This window comes from Dunckerocampus dactyliophorus, chromosome 5, assembly GCF_027744805.1.
Source record: "Dunckerocampus dactyliophorus isolate RoL2022-P2 chromosome 5, RoL_Ddac_1.1, whole genome shotgun sequence".
In the NCBI taxonomy this organism is placed as follows: Eukaryota; Metazoa; Chordata; class Actinopteri; order Syngnathiformes; family Syngnathidae; genus Dunckerocampus; species Dunckerocampus dactyliophorus.
Window position 1 is genome coordinate 19,652,812 of NC_072823.1, and position 22,287 is coordinate 19,675,098.

A 22,287-nucleotide genomic window follows, 5' to 3' on the forward strand; every position below is an offset into this window, starting at 1 on the left:
TATAGCTTGTGGCGTGATAAAGTAAAAGCAAAGACTAAAAGGTGTTGATAAAAAGGAAAATAAAATGATTACATAAGTAGCAATTTTGAATTAATATTTAGAATGAATAATAGAAAATGAAATAAGTTATAGTAAGTAGGGAGGTTAAAGATGAATGAATAATTGAATAACATAAAATAACATCATGTTTGTTATATCAATGTATGCAATCACATACTGTAAATACACGCATTGTTTTTCAACCAAAGTACGGATTCTATGTCCTATCCAGTAGGAAAACCAATGGACAAGACTGTATTGGACAGCATGTGTCTTTTTTTTGTCATTATTGGTGAGTGAAGGAGGGGAGAACTGGAGTATTGGTGCAGCATATTGTGGAGTGGTCCCTGTCCGAGGTGCTGAAATCTGTTTCCCCAAGCATGCGTCATGTGACCTGAGCCAGCTCTGCCTCGCTCAGCAGTCAGCCTGCTGCTTTCTGGAGATCTTTTCTTCTTCTTTTTCTCTTCACGGGAGGAGAGCACACAAGGATCATCCCTTCTCATCTAGTCTCTCTTGTCGCCACCAGTGCACAATGTGGACCCGCAGGGACTTCTTTTTGAGATGCTGGACTTGAGCTTCTGCTGCTGTTGTTGCTGCTTTTTGACTTAGTCGTGTCTTTCTGGAAATTCTTTTGTTTTTTGAGAAATGATGTAAGGACCGTGTAAGCCGCACGCTAAAGTCTCATCACCCCCCAAAATGCAGAAGGGAATACGGCTAAATGATGGCCATGTCACCTACCTGGGTCTTTTGGCAAAGAAGGACGGCACAAGGAAGGGGTGCTTAAGCAAGAAGAGCTCGGACAACACGAAATGGCACACAAAGTGGTTTGCACTCTTGCAAAACATGCTGTTTTATTTTGAGAACGAGTCCAGCTCTCGGCCCTCTGGATTGTACCTGTTGGAAGGATGCATATGCGACAGAGCGCCTTCGCCCAAACCTTCGCTCTCGGCCAAGGAGTGTTTGGAAAAGCAGGTGCGCACGCACACACCGACACAGTGTTTTATCGTTTGAAACGTTTCATAATGTCTTTAAACTCTCCTTTCCGCTTCATTCTGCAGATGCATGGTTTATTTTGCTCTATTGCTTGCATGGTGACCTGAATATGAGGCAAAAAAAAGGCGGTGCGAGATTGCAGGTTGCTGTCTTGCACGTTATGTAATCCATGCATGGCATTAATGATGAGGTAACAATATTAACACCTCATGATATCACAGCAGCAACGCCTGGTGCAGTCTTCTGCTTTACGTGCAGTGCATGCAGCAAAACAGCGGTTAACGTGCCTTTTTAATGCTTAACGCACTGTAGTTTTAAATATAAAATGTTAATATGTAAGTGTCATGTAAGGGATTTGTATTTGATTGTTCACTTTTTGGTGTGTGTGTGTGTTTTTTTTAACTTATCGTTTTGGGGTGCTGCGATCTGCCTAATAATAATAATAAAAAAAAGTTGTGGGCTCAACAGGGCCACCGTGTGGTTAAAGAGTGATATTTTGGTTAAAGTACACAGCAGTGATTTCATTTTAAAAGGCCTGAATTGGGTAATTGGAAGTATGATGCTTTACGTGTCGTTTGAAAATGAATGAATTTTAAGCAGATGGACTATATAAAACCATACAGGAAATGTATACAGTAATTAGAAGTCATTTAACCACATAAGAAGGAGATGCTGTTCAGCAAACGTATAAAAGCACATTTGTCTAATATCACAAGATCTTGCAAGATTAAGACGTGACAAAATTTCTCATTCGGGAAAAAGTAGGTCTGAAACTTTTATAAATTAATCAAATAATCACACAATAAATGAAAATGAAGTTGATAATTTTGCCGCCATCAATACATTACCATGTGCATGCATGTCTGTTTTCCTCATCGCCCCCCCCCCTCCAAACAGGCAGGAAGAGGGTTCACGACACATCAGTGTTTTTATGCACGCGTATGCCAATATCTGCCATAATTTTTTCATTTACTAATGGTGTCATTCTGGAAGTGATTTTTATAAAGATCTGCTTAGATCTTTCTCTTTTTAGCAAGCCGAAATGTGACAAAGTATCTGTCGGGTTAATTGTGTGATGCACTGCGTGCCTTTGGGCCACTGTGCAGCTCTGTACATAGAGTGGAACGTTGCTCAGTGTCCGCCCCTGTTAATGTGTTTTTCGGTTGACATTGAAAATTTGCGCCATGATTTTGCCTCGGTTTGCGTGCATTTTCCGTTTAGCGTTCAATATGGCATGCATCTTGTTGTGCTGTTAATATACTGCTGTGTTCAGCTGTGTTCTTAATGTATTTTTTTTTTTATCACAAAACGTCCTTACTTGTACTTCTTATTAGCTAGCTTACAAAATGTCAACCAGAACCGGAAGTTATGTCGTTTCTCTATGATGTCATCAGCGGCTGACTGAAAACTGTTAACACAAAGCATCTTTTTATAGTTTTGCATGCAGAAAACAATTCGTAATGCATAGAAATACACAATCAATAAAGGGGATAAATGAACATTTAAGGTTACTTTTACCTTCATTTAAGACGTGATTTTTCACGTGACTGAAAACAGTAAAGTGGTGGTGGTTGATTTTGCTGCCACATCGAGTCTTTGGAAACAGAAGTGACTTAACATTTTTGGCTTTCTGGAACTGATTAATTGGATTTACATTCTTTCTTTATGGGAAGATTTGATTCGGGTCACATCCATTTTGTCTAGAGTCGGACATTCTGAAACAAATGAATGATGCTAACCGAGGTTCTGCTGTACTGCACATACAAAAGTCAGTTCTGAGAGCATCTGTCCTGGTGCTGATGAAGCAGAATGCAATAGCACCGATGCTATAGTTGCATGCCAAAATTAGGATGGAATGTTTAAACATAAATGTAATTTAAAGAATGTAAATAAGCAGCGTTAATGAAGACAGCACCCTTTTAATACTCATTTTCTACCATTAAATTGATCCTAGTGTGTGTTTTGTGTGTGTGTGTGTGTGGCGGGGGGCATTACAGCTCAGGGTTTCTATGGCAACACTTATTTGCATCCTAAAGAATGATGCAGTGGGAAGAGGCGGGCCAAACTGGAAGGGAGAAGAAGTGTTGTCTCACATTTTTGCTGATGACATGAGCACACAACATGAGTTAAATTAGTTAGTAACACTAATCAAAGAGACCTTAGCCCATTAAGAAGTGAACACAACACGACTTTGATTTGTGTTAGGAAACAAACAAGCAGAAGTTGGACATCTGCTTCTTTTATGAGCTGTGTGTTGTTTAGCAAACTACCTGCACTTCACATGGCAGGATATTAGAAAAAGTAGATACTTAAGGCACACGAAACTACACTCAACAAGAATATAACGGCAACACTTGCTTTTGCTCCCATTTTTCATGAGCTGAACTCAAAGATCTAAAATGTTTACTCTGTTCACAAAAGGTCGATTTCTCTCAAATATTGTTGGCAAATTTCTGTAAATCTTTGTTGGTGAGCACGTCTCTTTGCTGAGATAATACAGGTGTGGCATATCAAGGTGATGATGACACGGCATGCATGCAGCATGCAAAGGCCACTCCAAAATGTGCAGTCTTATTTTATTGGTAAAACTCATAAAACCAGTCGGTTTCTGTTGTGATCACCATTTGCTTTACGCAGTGCAACACATCTTCTTTGTATAAAGTTGATCAGGTTGTTGATTGTGGGTTGTACAATGTTGGTCCACTCTTCGGTGGCTGTGTGAAGTTGCTGGATATTGGCAGGAACTCACACATGCTTTCATACACCAATCCAGAGCATCCCATCACTGGGTGCTGACCATGCAAGAAAAGGGATGTTTTCAGCTTCTAGGAACATGGGGTGATGCATTATCGTGCTGCAACATGAAGTGATGGTTGTGGGTGAATGCAACATCAATGGGCCTCGGGATCTTGCCAGAGTATCTCTTTGCATTCAAAATTCCATCAATAAAATGCAGGTGTTTGTTGTCATACGCCTGTCCATACCATAACCCCACCGCCACCATGGACCACTCCATCCATAAAGTTGACAACTGTAAATCACTCACCCACACGGCGCCGTACACGCCAGCGTTTCCCACAGGTCTGCACATAATTTGTGGCAGTGTGTTGGGGGGGACATAATTGGCCATGATGTAAAACTCAGTGTTTTTGTTTGGACACAAATAAAAGAGCATTTTGGTTTGTGTCATAAAAAATGTGCAACATTAACTCATGTTTCTAAAACGTATGGAACAACAGAAGTTGTCGCTATTGCCTTACGAGTGTTTTATTTTATGCTGAATTAGACGCACATGCAATTGAAAAAACATGCTGTTTCCTGTGCTTTGTGTAAGTGTTTTGAAGATAATGTACAGTTTACTGGACGTCTAATATCACTGTATCGATATACAGATGCGCTATGATGCACAACAAATTCAGCTGTGGTCTGTGTTTAATGGATGCCATCTTGTTCCAAATTCTCTGAAACGCCTTTGAAGATTATGGTAGAGAAATTAATATTGAATTCATGTGCAACAGCTCTGGTGGACAGCAGTCAGCGTGCCTATTGCACACTCTCTCAACACTTGCAACACATGCGGCATTGTCCCGTGTGATAAAACTGCACATTTTGGAGGGGCCTTTAATTGTGGCCAGCCTTAGCCTAATAAACATGCTGTCTACTCAGCATCTTGATATGTCACACTTGTGAGATCGACAGATTATCTGGGAAAAGGAGAAGTGCTCACCAACACAGATGTAGACAGATTTGTGAACAATATTTGAGAGAAGTAGGCCTTTTGTGTATATAGAAAAAAGTTTTATACCTTTGGGTTCAGCTCATGAAAGAAAAAAAAAGTGTTGCGTTTATTTTGTAGAGTGTACAATAAAAAAAAAAGCTACCTTGCAGCTAAATAAAATTAAGTTAAATTACATTTTTTGAATTGTTTTATATTTTGATAATCTTTGGACCATTCTGCATCCTGTAAACGTCTTTCATAATCCAGAGCTCATTCTAATCAACAATACATTCAGAACATGTATTGAGAAAGAATATGAATCATTTAGAAACTCAAAGTTTTAATATATATTTTGGCACTTTCTTGTGCTGTTTCTAGCTTCAACAAAGAAAAATTGCCTTTAACTCAAAATCTTGTCACTTTATGAAAGATTTTGGGTTCAGATGTATATCGAAAACACTGACGGGACAAGACAAGAACTGGAGGACAAGCCAGTTTAATGTAATATGGTATGGAAACGCTGTTTCATTATAATCAGAGTGCAGTGATCTAAATAGGTATCTTACAATATCAATATAATGTGCACAAAGTTAAATGACAATTTAATTATCACACATTTAATGACCAGCACACAAAGAATGCAAGTACATTCACTGGACACCTCATTAGGTACACCTGCACAATGTAATGGGATCCAATACAATAGTTGTATTAATAATTCTCCCTTTGCAAAGGTAATACTCAATTTTGGTAGTTATTAATGTAACAATATGTTTGCACTGGTGTACAACTGCACTGCATCATACTGAGAGCTGTTTGTAATATTATAAATTAGGGGTGCCACAAGGACGAGACGATGCACTAGATTGGGTCTACGAGAACGAGACGAGATTCTAATATTACTTTAAGAAAAGTATAATGAAAAAATAAATGACAATATATTTAAAACTACTAATTGAATGTCTACTATGTTATACTCTTCCGCACTCTGTGTGTATGCTAGCGGTCCCGCCTCCACCCACCAAGACAAAGAGACTGTATGACTGACAGAAGGGCTCACTCCGTTCATGCCGTTGTTCTACGGAACCTATATATTGTGCATGTAGCTAAATAAGGTCAATGTTAGAAACAGCTGTCGGTGTGATGCAGTGCAGTTGTAGACCACAACATATTATTAAATTGTTATCTGTCAGGACCGAGCATTTTTATTGCAAAATCAATGAACGCTTTCTTCATTTCACTACAACAGCATGCTGGTAGGTGAGACTTTGTGATGTGATAACATCAGGCCCGTCTCATTTCACACATTTCCTGACTCTTGAGTACCTGTAATGATTTTAAAGATGCATGACTGAGCTGTAAATATAAATCAGGTAGCAGACAGCGTGTTTGACATCGCCCCTCTTCACCAGACGCACACTGCATTCGAAGAGCGACCGTGAGAAGGAAGGGGTGGGGATGGGGAGGTGGGGGGAGTAAAGTACAGCAACATGCGTGCCTCTCTGCCAGAAATAGATTCTTCTTTGACATCAGGATGAATACCCAATGAATGTGAAGATGGAGGAGCAGCAGTCAGCCGTGAATAACGATCAGTCGCAGGTTGATAGGCGCCTGTTGAACATTTGCGGGGCCAAAGATGAGCGTGGTGTCACAAACCAGGCTGACCCTTGAAAAGCTTCGACAGAGGAGCGTCCCTCCAATGCTGAATGATGTTTAATATCAAAAATATCCGTCATAGCCCTTCCCAATTAGCTGCTGCATGCACTGCAAAAGAAAAACAAGCGCGCTTGTCAAGACTGGAGTGACACCACAAAAAAAAAAAACGCAACAACAGCCCAAATGTTCACGTCGAGTGGAGTTGCTAGGAAACAGGTATCGTACAGTTACATAATTGGCCGTGGCTCCAGCAGCCTCCATGTCTTATGGCATTTCCTCTTGGGAACTAAAGAGAGACATCCCAGGAACAGAGATGGAGGAGGTTTGCCTCGCTCCATGCATCCAGCCATCCATCCCTTGCACAAGCGAGCGAGGAGAAGATGTGGCTTCCCCGAGCCCTCATATGCTTGTAAATCTGCCTCCTAACTAGTTCAGGAGGATGGCAGTAACGCAAACACAGACACAAGTAGCTTTGGTCCAAACGCGACACAAAGATGTCTATCTAGAACAGACAGATGACATTCTTCATCTTGATTATTAAACATGGTACAGTAAAACCAATTAAATGATCAAGATGTACTATTGACCCAAATATAAGACTGTATTTTTTTCTTTCATAAAAGGCTGAAAGAGATTATATTCGACGTTTAGAGAATTAAACATGCTGTCATTCACACACACTCACACACATACACACCAATGACCTGGAGAGATGCAGCCAAAAATGGTTCAAAGATTGAAGGGCAAGTTAGCAAACAACAGTGGAGGTGTTATGATAATGGTGATCAATGAAGCAGAGTAAAAAAAAAAGAGCAAAACAACAACTTAATTGCAATCTACCAGTTGTTGTATTCACTGGTACTGAAAACGTGATGTTTAAAAACATTAATTTTGCCTTTTTGTCTTTGATTTTGTCTTTTGAAATGTTTTTCCAAAAAACGTTCTTGAAAAAGAGGGTTCATCTTATAATCAGGATTGTCTTATATTTGGGTCAATACAGTACCTACCCTCTATACCTGAGCACTGAGCACACATTATTTTAAGTCTGAAACTGACATGGATTGATCAGAAGTTGCTATATGTATTGTTCATTATTCATCTATATGTGTACTGTGTATGTGTGTAAGTGATCTGTAAGACTTTATTATTTCATTATTTTTTAATGATCTGTGTGAAGTTGGTGTATGTAAGTATGCAAACATCCAGTGATGGCAAACAGGGAAATAATCTGTCAGACTTGTTCAGTAGTAATAGTTTTCTCAAAAAGCACCGCGTTCAGTACTATGAGCAAAGTTTTCCAACTGACTTTATATCACCAGACAAATTAGAAGCAAGCAGACGAAAAGAAAAAAAAACACACGGGCAGTGACTGATGCAACACGAGCCGTGTCTCGTCAAACGCACAACGTACATAACAAAACAAGTTTATCAAGTAACTTAAAAAAGAAACAGTCCGCAGTGACCAACGCAACACGAGCCGTTTTCAACTCTGTCTTGTCAAATGCACCGCATACTCCTCTCTCTGGATGGAGGGAGTCTGTCTAGAGAGGGGCGGTCGCTGTGTGTGACTGGCCAATCTCAGAGCGTGAAGAGTGAATACATAAATAGTTACCCAATGAGGATTTTTCTTCATCACGATTACGAATAATGACGAGCTGTACTTGTTTCTTGCTCGTACTCGGCAAAAATGCATTATCTGTAACTCATCCCTAGGATGAGTTGTCAGAACAGCACCACCCAGTGTTGAATATCAGAATTGCATAATGCAGGCAAGCTGAGCATAATAGGGGATTTTGAAACAAACCTTATTTTGATCTGATCTGAAAGAATGTAGCCCAGGTGATGCTTTCTGATGGCACCTTTTTGTTTCCCTTTTTCTTTCAGTATTATTTCACTATCAGCTTCACCCACGAAAACCAAAAGGCGCTCGAGTTACGCACAGAAGACGTGAAGGACTGCGATGAATGGGTGGCCGCCATATCACACGCCAGGTAACCAAAAAGGAAACAAAAGCACACTTTGTCTGTGAAATGTGCAGACGCTGCAATTAGTATGTCGGCCTGAGGGTAAGTAATATTTGACTGATTTGCTCAATCTATGGAGGAGAGGGGGAGGACATGTTGCCGTGGTTACATAAGAAACGTGATGGAGGAAAGTGCTTTGTCCACAAGAATTCCTAATTGCTTTGATTTCAGCCACATACTGAACACTTGGATGTGAAAGCCGTAGCCCAAGTGACAACCCAGTGCCTCTGCGTGTGTGTGCGTGCGTGCATCTTACAGTTACAGAAACTTGGCCACCGAGCACGAGACTCTCATGCAGAAGTATCTTCATCTGCTTCAAATTGTGGAGACGGAGAAAACGGTTGCTAAGCAACTTCGACAACAGATAGAAGACGGGGAAATTGAGATTGAGAGGCTCAAGTCTGAGGTACAAAAAGCACCTAATTTTTTCACTTTCCAAGTTACTAGAGTTGCAAAATTCTGGGAATTGGCTTAGATGTGATATTATGTCATTTTTCACAAATGTAAACACTTCCCGGGTCTCTTAATAAAATGTATAGGACTGTTGGGGTTAAAATACTCCAAGGATCAGGAATTACATCACACATAAAAACCCTCAATAGACAGCCCTGTTCAAAGCAGCCTGTTTTGGTTGGCTGTCCTCCATCCATCCATCCATCCATCCATCCATTTTCTATGCCGCTTATTGTCACTAGGGTCGCGAGTATGCTGGAGCCTATCCCAGCTGGCTTTGGGCAAGAGGTGGGGTACACCCTGGTCTGGTCGCCAGCCAGTCACAGGGCACATATAGACAAACAACCATTCACACTCACATTCATACCTATGGACAATTTAGAGTCACCAATTAACCTAACCTGCATGTTTTTGGAATGTGGGAGGAAGCCGGAGTACGGACGGGGAGAACATCCAAACTCCACTCAGCGTGTTGGCCACACAGTCAGGAGGTCTGGAAGATCTGGGTTCGAATTGACGTTGGACATCTCTGTGTGGAGTTCTCCATGCGTGTGTGGGTTTTCTCCGGGTATTCCGGCTTTTTCCCACATTCCAAAAACATGCATGTTGGGTTAATTGGCGACTCTTGTCCATAGGTATGAATGTGAGTGTGAATAGTTATTTGTATATATGTGCCCTGCGATTGGCTGGCGACCAGTCCAGTTACATCAATTGTTAGCGTGTGGCTAATGGCTAACGTAAAGAAACCGCAAACCACAAACACTTTCTGACATAGGAAGCTCACAAAAAATTACCTACTTGAACATGAAATTTCACAGTTGATGGGTGGGCTGGCTCTCCAAAGACCCAACTATGTGTATACAAGCAATGAAAAAGTCAGTTTTCCATCATTTCCCTTTAAAACAGCACAATTTTATGCAAATTCAGCATGCAATGTGAGAGAAGGAGGGCGGTGCATGTGACAGGGGGCGCTGTGCTCAGGCAAACAAGCACTCTCCACTTTGCACAATGCCTCCAACAGGGCTGCCATTCTTCACATCAAATAGTCATTTTGCTTTCATGTGCAAATGTGACGCCTGTGAAATAGAATTAGTAGCGGGGAATATGCATAAATTCTTTTTTTTTTTTTTGTAGCATCTCTTCCATGAAATGCAATGACAATTAGCTGCACTCGCTGGCTACATAGTAAATGGAGACACTTGGCTTCAAACAGTTCATTGCAGCTCTGTGTGAGGTTTTGTCTTATTTGACCATTTGTCATCATATAAAGTGGCTTTAAATGACCAGTGTAAATAAATTATGGATGCATGCAGAGCTGGAAGTGTTCTTCTGTTGACTCAGTCATTGTGTTGACCGTACAGTAAGTGAGAAGTGTGTGACGGTGAACTGTTACTCCGTGACAGATCGCTGGGCTGCTCAAAGATAATGAGAAGATCCACGCCAGTCCTGCGGCGGCCCCGACTGAGGATGACTCTGAAATCAAGAAGATCAAAAAGGTAAAAGCTGTACTACTTTTCTCCATTTAAAAACATGACTACAAGTTTTTGTTTTCGCAGGTTCAGAGCTTCCTGCGAGGCTGGATCTGCAGGAGAAAGTGGAAGACCATCATCCAGGATTACATCCGCTCACCACACGCCGAGAGCATGAGAAAGAGGAACCAAGTGGTGTTCAGCATGTTGGACTCGGAGGCCGAGTACGTGCAGCAGCTGCACATCCTCGTCAACAACTTCCTGAGGCCACTCCGCATGGCCGCCAGCTCTAAGAAACCACCCATTACCCATGACGACGTCAGCAGTATATTCCTCAACAGGTTGGAACCTTTCGTTAGACAAAGTCATTTGAATGGTAGCGCTTCTAAATCCCAATTTTTGTCCATAATGGTGTTTAATCACCATTTGGACAAAAGTATTGGGTCACAGCGCTGTCGTTGTTCATATTCCCATGACATTTTAGTTGCTGTTACATGCTTCAAACTCTGTGCAATCTGTTTGGGGATAGCCCTTTTCTCTTTCATGACTCAAAGTGCAGTGTACAGAGGCATGGACTGATGGGGTTTGTTAAGAAAGAACTTATAGGAGCCTTGACCTCAAACATTTTTTGGGAAGTACTACAACAAAAATGATGAACCAGTATCTCTCAGTGACTTCTGACCTCACATCAATATTTTTCTCTGTTATTTGTTTGTAGCTTCTTGTATGTGTCAACGTGAGTATCTTTATTCTATAAAATGCCAGAAACAATATTTTTTTTTCTTTGAAAATGTAGTTTGAAATTAATATTTGAAATAGCTTATTTGACGCACTTCATTGATTTTATTTGTCAAAAGAACACAAAAAAACGAGGACTGTCAAAAATAACACGGTGACGGTGATAACTAAATTATTTAATTCATTATGTTAAAATCTTTAGTGTAATTAACGCACGCGCATCATGGCAAGCTACACCTCTCTGTTATGCTGGCAAATGAAGGCACAGTGTAACATCCCCACAGTCACTCTTTAATAACTTTATTTGTACCTTAATACATCAACAGCAGTGCAATTCCAATTCCATGTACAGTGGTCCCTCGCCGCTTCACTCTATCACGTTTTTTCAAACATATATTAATGAATAAATCCTGTTCTTTCGTGGTTGAATACGGCCTATTATTAGTAAAACAAATATATGCATATTTAAGCAAATTGTATGTATTTTGTGCCTAAATTAAGCATTTTCAAGTACAAAAATGGCAAAATCAACTAAAATACAAATATAAGCCATAAGAAGACGGTTCAAATTGTGAATATATTATTTTACCTTGGTCACGAGGTATCAATAATTGTTCTGTGGGTCAAGCACCAGACTTGTTCGCTGGAACAACAGGCTTTTATTACAGGTTTAATTTATCAGCAAAAGGCACAATAATGGTAAGATACTCATCACAATAATAACACGGGCTACTGTTGCAGCCATAACCCTCAAGATTACGCGGTTAAAGTGTGATTCAAATGTTCTGCTGCTATTAAATAGATTAGTCTTAGGTAAATAGATTTTCAGACATGTGTGGTATCGTTTAGCTTGATTTAAATTTGCATTTCACTAGGAGCGGTTATAATATATATATAATCATGTGCTGTTATTTAGCTTTTTGTTAATAAAATACAGTAAACATGGGCATATTTCAGACATACAGTAGCTGCAAATGACGCAAATGCAAGCGTTTAATCTTGATTAATGAATTTGAAAACATTAATCAGCTTAATTAATGAGATAAACAATTTTAATCATTTGACGGCCCTATAAAAGCATTTGACCTGTACTAACTTCTGCTACGGTTCAAGGAAAAATTAATTGATTTTTACTTCCTAACGTGAGGGACTAAACAGTCAGGCATGAGCAGAAAACTTCACACAATATGCTCCAGAAAGTCATGTTTTTGGGGCGCAGGAGTGGCCCCAACTGTAATATTATTCTCTGAAAGGAGACTCACTGTCGCTCACAAAACCCCTGCTTTAGGGGGTTCACTAAAACCACTTGCCATCATGGGGTATATTAGTATAGATCGTACCTTGAGGGAGATAAATGGGCCCACATTTGTGACGGTGTGCGGTATGCCTTTCTTGATGTATACCAACAGTGTCATATTAAGTTTATATATCCCTTCAGACAAACATTGGACACTCAGATTGCACACTAATCTGCATGCACCCTCATTGGCCTAATAGAAATCCACCCACGCCCTCGCCGGAGCACATTCACGCTCAACAAGCAGCCCGTTTCGATCAGCACTCGCATACAGTGCAACTTCACTGGATGTCCGCGACATGAGTAACTCATAATTTGCTCATTTTCTTTTCCCGTTTATTTGCAGTGAAACTATCATGTTTCTGCATCAGATCTTCTACCAGGGTTTAAAAGCCAGAATAGCCAGCTGGCCAACATTGGTGTTGGGTAAGAAGACATTTTCATTGATTTTAACAGTTAATGGCATTTGATTTACAATGCAAAGTGATATAAAATGATGTTTTTGTCTAGCCGACCTGTTCGACATCCTGCTGCCCATGCTGAACATCTATCAGGAGTTTGTGAGGAACCACCAATACAGCCTGCAGATCCTGGCCCACTGCAAGCAGAACCGTGATTTCGACAAGCTGCTGAAGCAGTACGAGGCCAAACCAGACTGTGAGGAGAGAACCCTGGAGACCTTTCTCACCTACCCCATGTTCCAGGTGAGTTCCGTGATGTCTCTCTGATGGGTCAAGGTGGTGGTTTGTTGGCTGCAACTGGAATTGTGTAAAAAAAACAACAATGTAACAACTATAAAATACTATAAAATCGCAGTGTATCAATTCAAACATAACTGAAGTTGTTAAAAAATAAATGTATTAAATTTTGTTAATTGATTTTACAAAATTTTGTTGGAGGTGCATCAGCTTGACAAAAATAAAAACAAGTATACATTATATTTTTTACACATTAAACTTTTATTTCATATTTCCTGATTTTAAAGACTGGCGTGCCAGAGGACTTTGTTTGAGGTGCAGCAGCTTCAAAAAAATAAACACAAGTATATATTTTTACATTCATACAGGTTTTAGTTTCTATGGTGACAAATAAGACTTTTAATTTCACAAAGGCATTCTGATGATTTTTTTAAACTGTTGCTAAGAAGAATTTCAATGTTAAATAAGGTTAGAAATAGTCCACAATTTAAGTGTGAATGTTGATGGGGGAGTAGGGGAGGCCTCAGCCCCGGCAGTATGTCAAGAAAGACACACACAAGTGTAGTTGGTCTAATGTGGTGTGTGCTGATGAATGTGGACACATCCGAGCCAGCACTCCTACTTGTCCCGTATTGTGGCCTCACTAATCAACAACCTAAGCAGCAAGACGTCTGTTTTTGCTCCTGGTACCCCCGTAGTGTAGTTCATGCCTGTAAGAAGCTGTTGTTTTTTTGGAGCTCGAGCTTTAATAAAGCCTCATTTCTGGCAAGACATGCACTTTCTTTGACAGTCCACTCTGCTGGGGCTTTTGCTGCAGGCTGTGCTGTGCTGATAATACATTTTTTGCTGATGAGCAGATATTGCACTCACCTCTGATCTGCCTCTTATTAGCAGGTTTACGTGTGTTTGTGTGTGTGTGTGTGTGTGTGTGTGTGCGTACTGTCGTGTGCATAGTGCCACATTTACACGTTACCTTTAATATTGTAGCAACTCCCCTGTTTGTTGTTGTTTTCTGCAGATACCCCGCTATATCCTTACGCTTCATGAACTTCTGGCGCACACGCCCCATGAACACATAGAGCGGAACAGCCTGGACTACGCCAAATCGAAGCTGGAGGAGCTATCAAGGTAAATAAAGATGAAGAGTATCATATCCGGAATCCTGCAAGACTTAAAATAGATGGACAAAACTATTCAGACGCCTCCTAATTAGCCCTATTGAGTGGAGGGAACCATATTTGGATACTTGAGTGGGTGTTGCAGATGGATCAAGCAGGCCTCAGAGATACCAAAATAATAGCTGCATTGGAGCCGTAACAATAGCTCTGGCAATGAATTGCCTGTGCCTTTCACACAAAACTCAGTAAAGAGAGCATGCCGACACCAGTATGTACGACATACTGTATATAATACTTACCAGCAACAATTGCTTTCAACACAAAAGGGAGGGGAAAGTGAGTGTTGGTTGTTAATCTTCACACCCAGACCCAGTATCGCCGAATACCTTTTCACACATCCTACCGTTGTTACAGCTTTGATAATGGTAGAAGGTAGGAAATTGCCGGATCAACTTCATCCACTAATTTTGTATTGGTGCAAAAGGTGACACCGAAAAATGGTGCCAGGTAGTGTAAGCATTAAAAAATAGATTGGCCGGGTACCAGTCCAGGATGGAGACCGCCTCTCGTCCAAAGACCGCTGGGATAGAATCCAGCATACCCACGACCCTAGTACGGACAAGCGGTGAAGAAAATGGATGGATGGATGGATGGATGGATGGATGGATGGATGGATGGATGCATAAAACATATAAGTAAAATAGAATATCATATATTGTACATATTGTAATGCACATTTGTGGAGAAAGTCACAAAAGCAAAAGGGTATATTCACTTACCGTAATTTCCGGACTATAGAGCACAGTGGTATTTAAGATGCACCCACGAAATTTGCAGACTATAAATCGCATTCATCTATAAGCCGCAGGTGTCTACGTCAGAACATGGGATATTTAGTACACTGAAAGATGTTGCACAGAAAGATTTTATAAACTTTTACTGAAATAAATGTTTTTTTTCCAAACAGTGCCAAACAGCACGTGTAACACGGCTGGTTAAACAGTAGCCTACCAGAAAAGTCATTCATCGCTGTCCTCCTCCTCTTGGGAAGAAACCACTAAACCACTGAAGTCATCCTCTGAAAGTGTCAGCCCCACAATATTCCATCAGCAAACATGCCGCCGGTCTCTCTCCTTCTTTCGTTGTCCGCCCCAAGGCAGATCAGCCCCCGAGACCGTGCTGTTTTCACAAGTATGCAGCATTCCAGCCCCCCGAAACCCGCCGGAAAGAGTGGGCCTCCCGACAAAAGCGACAAGATCGATCACTTTCACCCCGAAAGCCGCACATCACATACACCTCTCCACGCATTCTCCATGATGAGTAGTGATGTGCGGATCGATACTGGAATATTGATAATTCCGATACCAGATCTTTAGGCTCTAAAATAGATTCTCAAATCAAAATATCAATACTTTGATACTTTAGTTATTTGAGCAAATGTATATCATTAACTGGAACAAAGTGGAGAGTAACTAAAATATTGAGACCTTGTCTAAATGTTATGCAGTTGTTTAAAATAAATTAAAATATTACTCTGATGCCTTATATTCTTCATTTCATGAGCTATGCAATGATTTGAAATTTTTTTTAATTTTTTATTTACCCGACACGTTATGTGTATTTGCACAAAGTATTGGTATCGGATCGGTATCGCTGATACCAGCCTGAATTTTACTCAGTATTGAATCTGAAAAGAAATCAGTCATATTGCTCACCACTTATAATGTTGAGCACAAAAGCACAAAATGACTGCTCTGAAAAACACGATATGTCATGAGTCCACTTATTAACCACAAACTAACCACATCACTGTATAAGCCACAGGGTTCGCAGTGTGAGAAAAAAGTAGCGGCTTATACGCCGGAAATTACGGTACTTTGGGATTGTTTTCAAGTATTTCAATGAGTGCTTGAGCCAGCAGGTCCAACCTTTGAATCCACAAATGGAGAAAGAAATCCCACAGACATACTCGCAAACATCTATAGAAAGTCTTCACAGAAGAGTATAGCTGCAAAAGTGGGGTTCAACTCCACTTCTTTCCCTGGTTGGTGTAATTGTGTCCCAGTTCTTTTGTCCACATAGTGAATTTGGACCCCATATGGTTCTGAAAAGGTAAAACAGTTCTTTTTGTCATAGAATCATGCATGACGAAGTGAGCGAGACGGAGAACATCAGGAAGAACCTGGCCATAGAACGCATGATCGTGGAGGGCTGTGAGATCCTCCTTGACACCAGCCAGACCTTTGTGAGACAAGGTAACAGCCTCTACTAATTCCTTTTACATCTTTACTTGAGGCCTGTGAGGGTTAAAGTTGTTTTTTTTTAATTCAGCTCTCGCTCTCTCCGTCTTTGGGGAACATCCTCACGAGGAGAGCCTTTAATTTCTAAATGTAATTAGATTGTTCTACCTGGGGCCAAGTGATGATTAATCTGTAAAATGTCAGGCATCCCCAAAAGGTTGTGATGGATGACAAAGAGGGGGAAAAAATATATCTAATGTGACATGTTGTGACACTCTATAGTGCTACAATTGGTGCTACAATTTGGAATTCCACACAAATCATCTTGAAAAATATGTGAAAAATATGTCTCAGTGGTGTGTTTAAGTACCAGGAAGAAAAGCTTTGAATTTATTGGGGGAGGGGAGTCCTTTGCATGTATACATCTGTAGGCTGTGAATATGAGACTACAGTACACATCTTTTTCAGACTTTTTTCTTGAGGGAAAAATACCCCCTTATGTTCGGGTTAATAAGATATTACATTGTCTATGGCACCTATTGTTCTAAGTGAACCCGTTGTTTTGACCTACAGTACAACCCTTTTATGTCAACGCCCTTCGTGTTGGCTGACTGACGTCAAGATAAGCGGTTGGCGACCAAAATTGAAACTGAAACTAACCATTGCTTGCACAATGAGCGATAACAGATTTCTCAACCCATGGCAGTTTGTTGACATTGTTTTCCTCCATTTGTGCGTATTTTTATTTTGATTCTTCTGTTTTCATATGATAGTATTTTGTACTTCTATCTAACAGAGCTGCTGTGGTCATTTTGTTCCGTGTCTTGACAATAAAGCGTTCATACATGTGCAAATCTTTCTTCCGAAATGAATTGGCTGTATTTTGTTAGTTGCTGAAGTAGAATCCAACTTAATGCTGCTATGATTTTATTTTTTAGCTTATTTTGCACTGAACAGGACACTGTGTGCACTTTTTAGTTTAGTGTAACGAGACACTGTAGTTGTGGTTGTCGTTTCTAGCAATAATGGTGACATTGACAATACTATATATATACTGCTCAAAAAAATTTGAGGAACACTTCGAAAACACATCAGATCTAAACTGGGGGAAAAATTATGTTGAATATCTTTCCTGATAATAAGTGGGTGATGTATTAGTAACAAAATGATGCCACATAATTTGATAGAAATGAAAATGATCACCCTATAGAGGGGGGAAATCAAAGACACCCCAAAAATGAAAGTGAAAAAATGATGCAGCAGACTGGTCCATTTTGCTAAAATGTCATTGTAGCAACTCAAAATGATTCTCAGTAGTTTGTGTGGCCCCCACGTGCTTGTACGCATGCCTGACAACGTCGGGGCATGCTCCTAATGAGACTACGGATGGTGTCCTGGGGGATCTCCTCCCAGATCTGGACCAGGGTATCAATGAGCTCCTGGACAGTCTGAGGAGCAACCTGGCGGCGCCGGATGGACCTAAACATAATGTCCCAGAGGTGTTCTATTGGGTTGGGTTTAGGTCAGGTGAACGTGGGGGCCAGTCAATAGTATCAATTTCTTCATCCTCCAGGAACTACCTGCATACACTATCCACATGAGGTCGGGCATTGTCGTGGACCAGGAGGAACCCAGGTCCCACTGCACCAGCGTAGGTTGTGACAATGGGTCCAAGGATTTCATCCCGATACCTAATAGCAGTCAGGGTGCCGTTATCTAACCTGTAGAGGTCTGTGCGTCCTTCCAGGGATATGCCTCCCCAGACCATCACTGACCCACCACCAAACCGGTCATGCTGAATGATGTTGCAGGCAGCATAACGTTCTCCACGGCATCTCCAGACCCTTTCACATCTGTCGCATGTGCTCAGGTTGAACTTGCTCTCATCAGTGAAGAGGACAGGGCACCAGTGGTGTAGTTGCCAATTCTGGTGGTCTATGGCAAATGCCAATCGAGCTCTACGGTGCTGGGCAGTGAGCACAGGGCCCACTACAGGACGTCCTGCCCTCAGGCCACCCTCATGGAGCCTGTTTCTGATTGTTTGGTCAGAAACATTCACACCAGTGGCCTGCTGGAGGTCATTTTGTAGGGCTCTGGCAGTGCTCATCCTGTTCCTCCTTGCACAAAGGAGCAGATATTGATCCGGCTGAGGGTTGAAGGACCTTCTATGGCCCTGTCCAGCTCTCCTGGAGTAACTACCTGTCTCCTGGAATCTCCTCCATGCGTCCAGGTACCGCAGTGATGCCCTGGTCCAGATCTGGGAGGAGATCCCCCAGGACACCATCCGTAGTCTCATTAGGAGCATGCCCCGACGTTGTCAGGCATGCGTACAAGCACGTGGGGGCCACACAAACTACTGAGAATCTTTTTGAGTTGCTACAATGACATTTTAGTTAAACGGACCAGTCTGCTGCATCATTTTTTCACTTTCATTTTTGGGGTGTCTTTAAATTTCCCCCCTCTATAGGGTGATCATTTTCATTTCTATCAAATTATGTGGCATCATTTTGTTAATAATACATCACCCATTTATTATCAGGAAAGATATTCAAGATCATTTTTCCCCCAGTTTAGATCTGATGTGTTTTCCAAGTGTTCCTCTAATTTTTTTGAGCAGTGTATATTTATACACACACATTGCTGACTTTAAGAACACAGTGGAACAAGACTTGATGAGAGTTGTCATAGACAGGTTGTGGACAGAAGTGGGTTCCCTTAAGTCCTTACTGTATGCTTTAAAATGTTACTTGTTTTTTGACAGCAGTTTTCGCCCTGGAACAGATTCCTATTATGTTATTTCCTACAGTTGTCCAACCTTATCCAAGTGTGTTCAACCTTGATACTTCCACTGTATACTGTTTCATTATATTTATACATGTACTGTATCTGCATCTTCCTTCTCCTTCTTCCTCCTGTGTCTCCATTGCACTCTTAGGCTGTCTCATCCAGGTACCGATGAGCGAGAAGGGCAAGATCACCCGTGGGCGACTGGGCTCTCTGTCTTTGAAGAAGGAGGGGGAGAGACAGTGCTTTCTCTTCTCCAAGCATTTAATCATCTGCACCAGAGGTTCTGGGGGAAAACTTCATCTCACCAAGGTGGGGCCCGGGCTGCTGACTTCAGCTTCTCTCATGCAGCATCCGTCTCGTGAGCTTGAATGGAGCGCATTATGGAACATCAGAGGGGGTCGGTGATGGCATGGCTTTTCAAAATGGTGATGACCTCTGGAGGGACACGAGTGGCCTGTCACTGAAGCTCATTGTTCATGTTTGATGTCACTTTGATTTGTGCAGCAGAATGGCACTGTTCTATCTCACGTTGCTCGACGTTAAAGGGGGCGTTTGATGTTTGGGTGTCTAAAATGAGGCCACAACGCTATATATACTGTATATATATATATATATATATGTTTATGTTTTGATGTCTGGGGTATTAATTTAAAAATATCTTTAACGTTACTATATATATATATATATATTTACTTTTTAAAAATACCTTACCTTCTCTTTATTTGTAATATTTTGGTAGATCAATCAAAACAGTGCATTTGTTGTTAAGGCAGACTTTTTGACAGTGTTGATTAAAATGCTTTCCATTTTTCGACAGGTACTTTTACAATTTTAACATGCATTTAACATGCAAGTACAAATGTATCATACATTTTCTTTGTTCCAGGAGTTTTTTGTCTATGGTTATTTATTCCATTGGGTTGAATCTAAAATGAGGCTAGCATGAAGAGACTAAATGAACATTGTGTCTGTTTGCAGAATGGAGTGGTCTCCCTTATAGACTGCACTCTTATGGAGGACCCTGAGGGCACTGATGATGAGTGTGAGTATATTGTTCATCATAACATAACGCAGTATTGCAGATTGCATGAAACATATGGCGCTTGTTGAGTATATACTGTACTGTATAACATAGACGCAGCTTTTACTGTGTGTACAGTATACAGTATGTGAATTTATGGAGAACTGTCGTTTCCTAAGCCAAATCTGACAAAGGCGGCCAGGACATGGAGCACCTGGATTTCAAGATTGTGGTGGAGCCAAAAGACAGTCAGTCATTCACAGTTATCCTGGTGGCTTCGTCCAGACAGGAGAAGTCTGCATGGACCAGTGACATCAGCCAGGCAAGTCTTCACCTTCGGTCTAGATGAGGACTTGCTTACTCACCTATGTGTGTATTTCACAGTGCATTGACAACATCCGCTGCAACGGCCTCATGATGAATGCCTTTGAGGACAACTCCAAAGTCACCGTTCCACAGATGATCAAGTCAGACTTTCTTTTCACTGTGCCGTCTTTTCAGTTTGTTTGCCACTTCCTGTTGACTATTTTTTAATGTATTTATTTGGTACTTTTTTCTTATCAGGTCGGTATTGTTCCAACGTTGCTATTGCATTTTGTTGATAATACACCTATGGATGTGGTCACATCAAACTAAAAATACATGGTATAAAACGACCACAGTGTATTCCACCAGACATCATGCCTAATACTTTTAATGTCTGGGATAAGGAAGAATTTATTCATCCTTAGTATTATCTTACCTTTTTTATTTAATTACACTTTTAACTACACTTCAGGCATCATATTATAATATTTGCTATTTAACACAGATTCAGGACATGTCTTCTTTTACATTTTTAGTTTTAGTTTGGTCTATTTTTTGTTTTGCTTTATATATTGTATTTATTATGGTATTTGGTAACCATTTTGCAAAGAACATTATGTTACAATTTAATTTTTTATGTATAACCAAAATATTTTTTAATTCATCAAAACAGGAGATTGAAATACCATTTTTGTCCCATATCAAAATTTCAGATGCTGTTAGAGAAGGCAGAAATAAAACCAATCAAAAAAAAAACAAAAATCAATCATCAAACAGCAATACTTTGCCAATGCATTGCCAAACATGTTTGCAGAGTAAGATATGTCAAACCATACGGCAGCAATACATATTTAAACTGAAAATTCTATAGTTCTTTTTTTTATCTTTCTGTGTAGTTTGTGTTTTTTGTGCTTACGTAGGAACTTAATATATTAGGTTCTGTTAAATCCAGATTAATTTCTCGATCTGGATGAAACTTAATTTCCTTTCACAGTAGGTTTGCACCATTGGTAAATATCGTCGACACCGTATTTTTGTGTACAGATCCGACTCCAGTCTGTACTGTGACGACGTGGACATCCGCTTCAGTAAGATGATGAATTCCTGCAAGGTGCTGCAGATCCGCTATGCCAGCGTGGAACGTCTGCTGGAGAGGCTGACTGACCTGCGCTTCCTCTCCATTGACTTCCTTAACACTTTCCTGCACTCTTACCGCGTGTTCACCACCGCAGATGTGGTGCTGGACAAACTCATAACTATATATAAGAAGCCGATCAGCGCGATCCCTGCTCGGTGAGTCCAAACTCTGGTTGTTGAGTGTACAGTATTTTACTTTCAAGCTGATTTTTAAATATAGGAGTACATATGTTAAAAAAGAATAGACCAAGGTAATAATTTGCACCTTTTTCAGGGCCAAAAGGCAAAACACGTATGTCCCTAAGCTGTAAAAAGTGTCAAAGATACAAAAGCAATAGCATTGAGGATTCCAAACCACTCTAAATACTGAAGCCTAGCATATACGCTGTGTCGGCCCTACATGGCCATTCCTACCTTTTAGATTATGTGTCCCTCAGTCCCATGCAGACAACGATAGGGAATATTTTCCTTCTATTCATTCATGTGCTCATTGAAATAACTTCATTAAAGCACTATTAAAGTTCGCATTAAAAGTCGGAAATGCTAATGAATTAATTTATTTCATCATGCTGAACAAAGTTACATTGATTTCG

The 22,287-nt window shown here is 40.6% G+C and overlaps 1 protein-coding gene across 3 annotated transcripts in view; it reads left to right on the top strand.

The window, feature by feature from the left end:
• Nucleotides 1–368: 368 nt before the first annotated feature.
• Nucleotides 369–22,287, top strand: part of rasgrf1 (Ras protein specific guanine nucleotide releasing factor 1) — a 34,179-nt gene continuing 12,260 nt past the window's right edge. For 2 of the 3 annotated variants that reach the window (XM_054776785.1, XM_054776786.1), the window contains exons 1-14: nt 369–1,011; nt 8,291–8,397; nt 8,689–8,836; nt 10,287–10,379; nt 10,440–10,693; nt 12,734–12,813; nt 12,898–13,091; nt 14,104–14,213; nt 16,340–16,458; nt 19,379–19,539; nt 20,209–20,272; nt 20,431–20,573; nt 20,636–20,718; nt 21,602–21,850. In XM_054776785.1, the coding sequence (XP_054632760.1) occupies nt 736–1,011; nt 8,291–8,397; nt 8,689–8,836; nt 10,287–10,379; nt 10,440–10,693; nt 12,734–12,813; nt 12,898–13,091; nt 14,104–14,213; nt 16,340–16,458; nt 19,379–19,539; nt 20,209–20,272; nt 20,431–20,573; nt 20,636–20,718; nt 21,602–21,850 (2,081 nt within the window). In that variant the 5' untranslated portion in view covers nt 369–735. The remainder of the gene's footprint in view (nt 1,012–8,290; nt 8,398–8,688; nt 8,837–10,286; nt 10,380–10,439; nt 10,694–12,733; nt 12,814–12,897; nt 13,092–14,103; nt 14,214–16,339; nt 16,459–19,378; nt 19,540–20,208; nt 20,273–20,430; nt 20,574–20,635; nt 20,719–21,601; nt 21,851–22,287) is intronic. The other variant, XM_054776787.1, reaches the window with a different exon arrangement.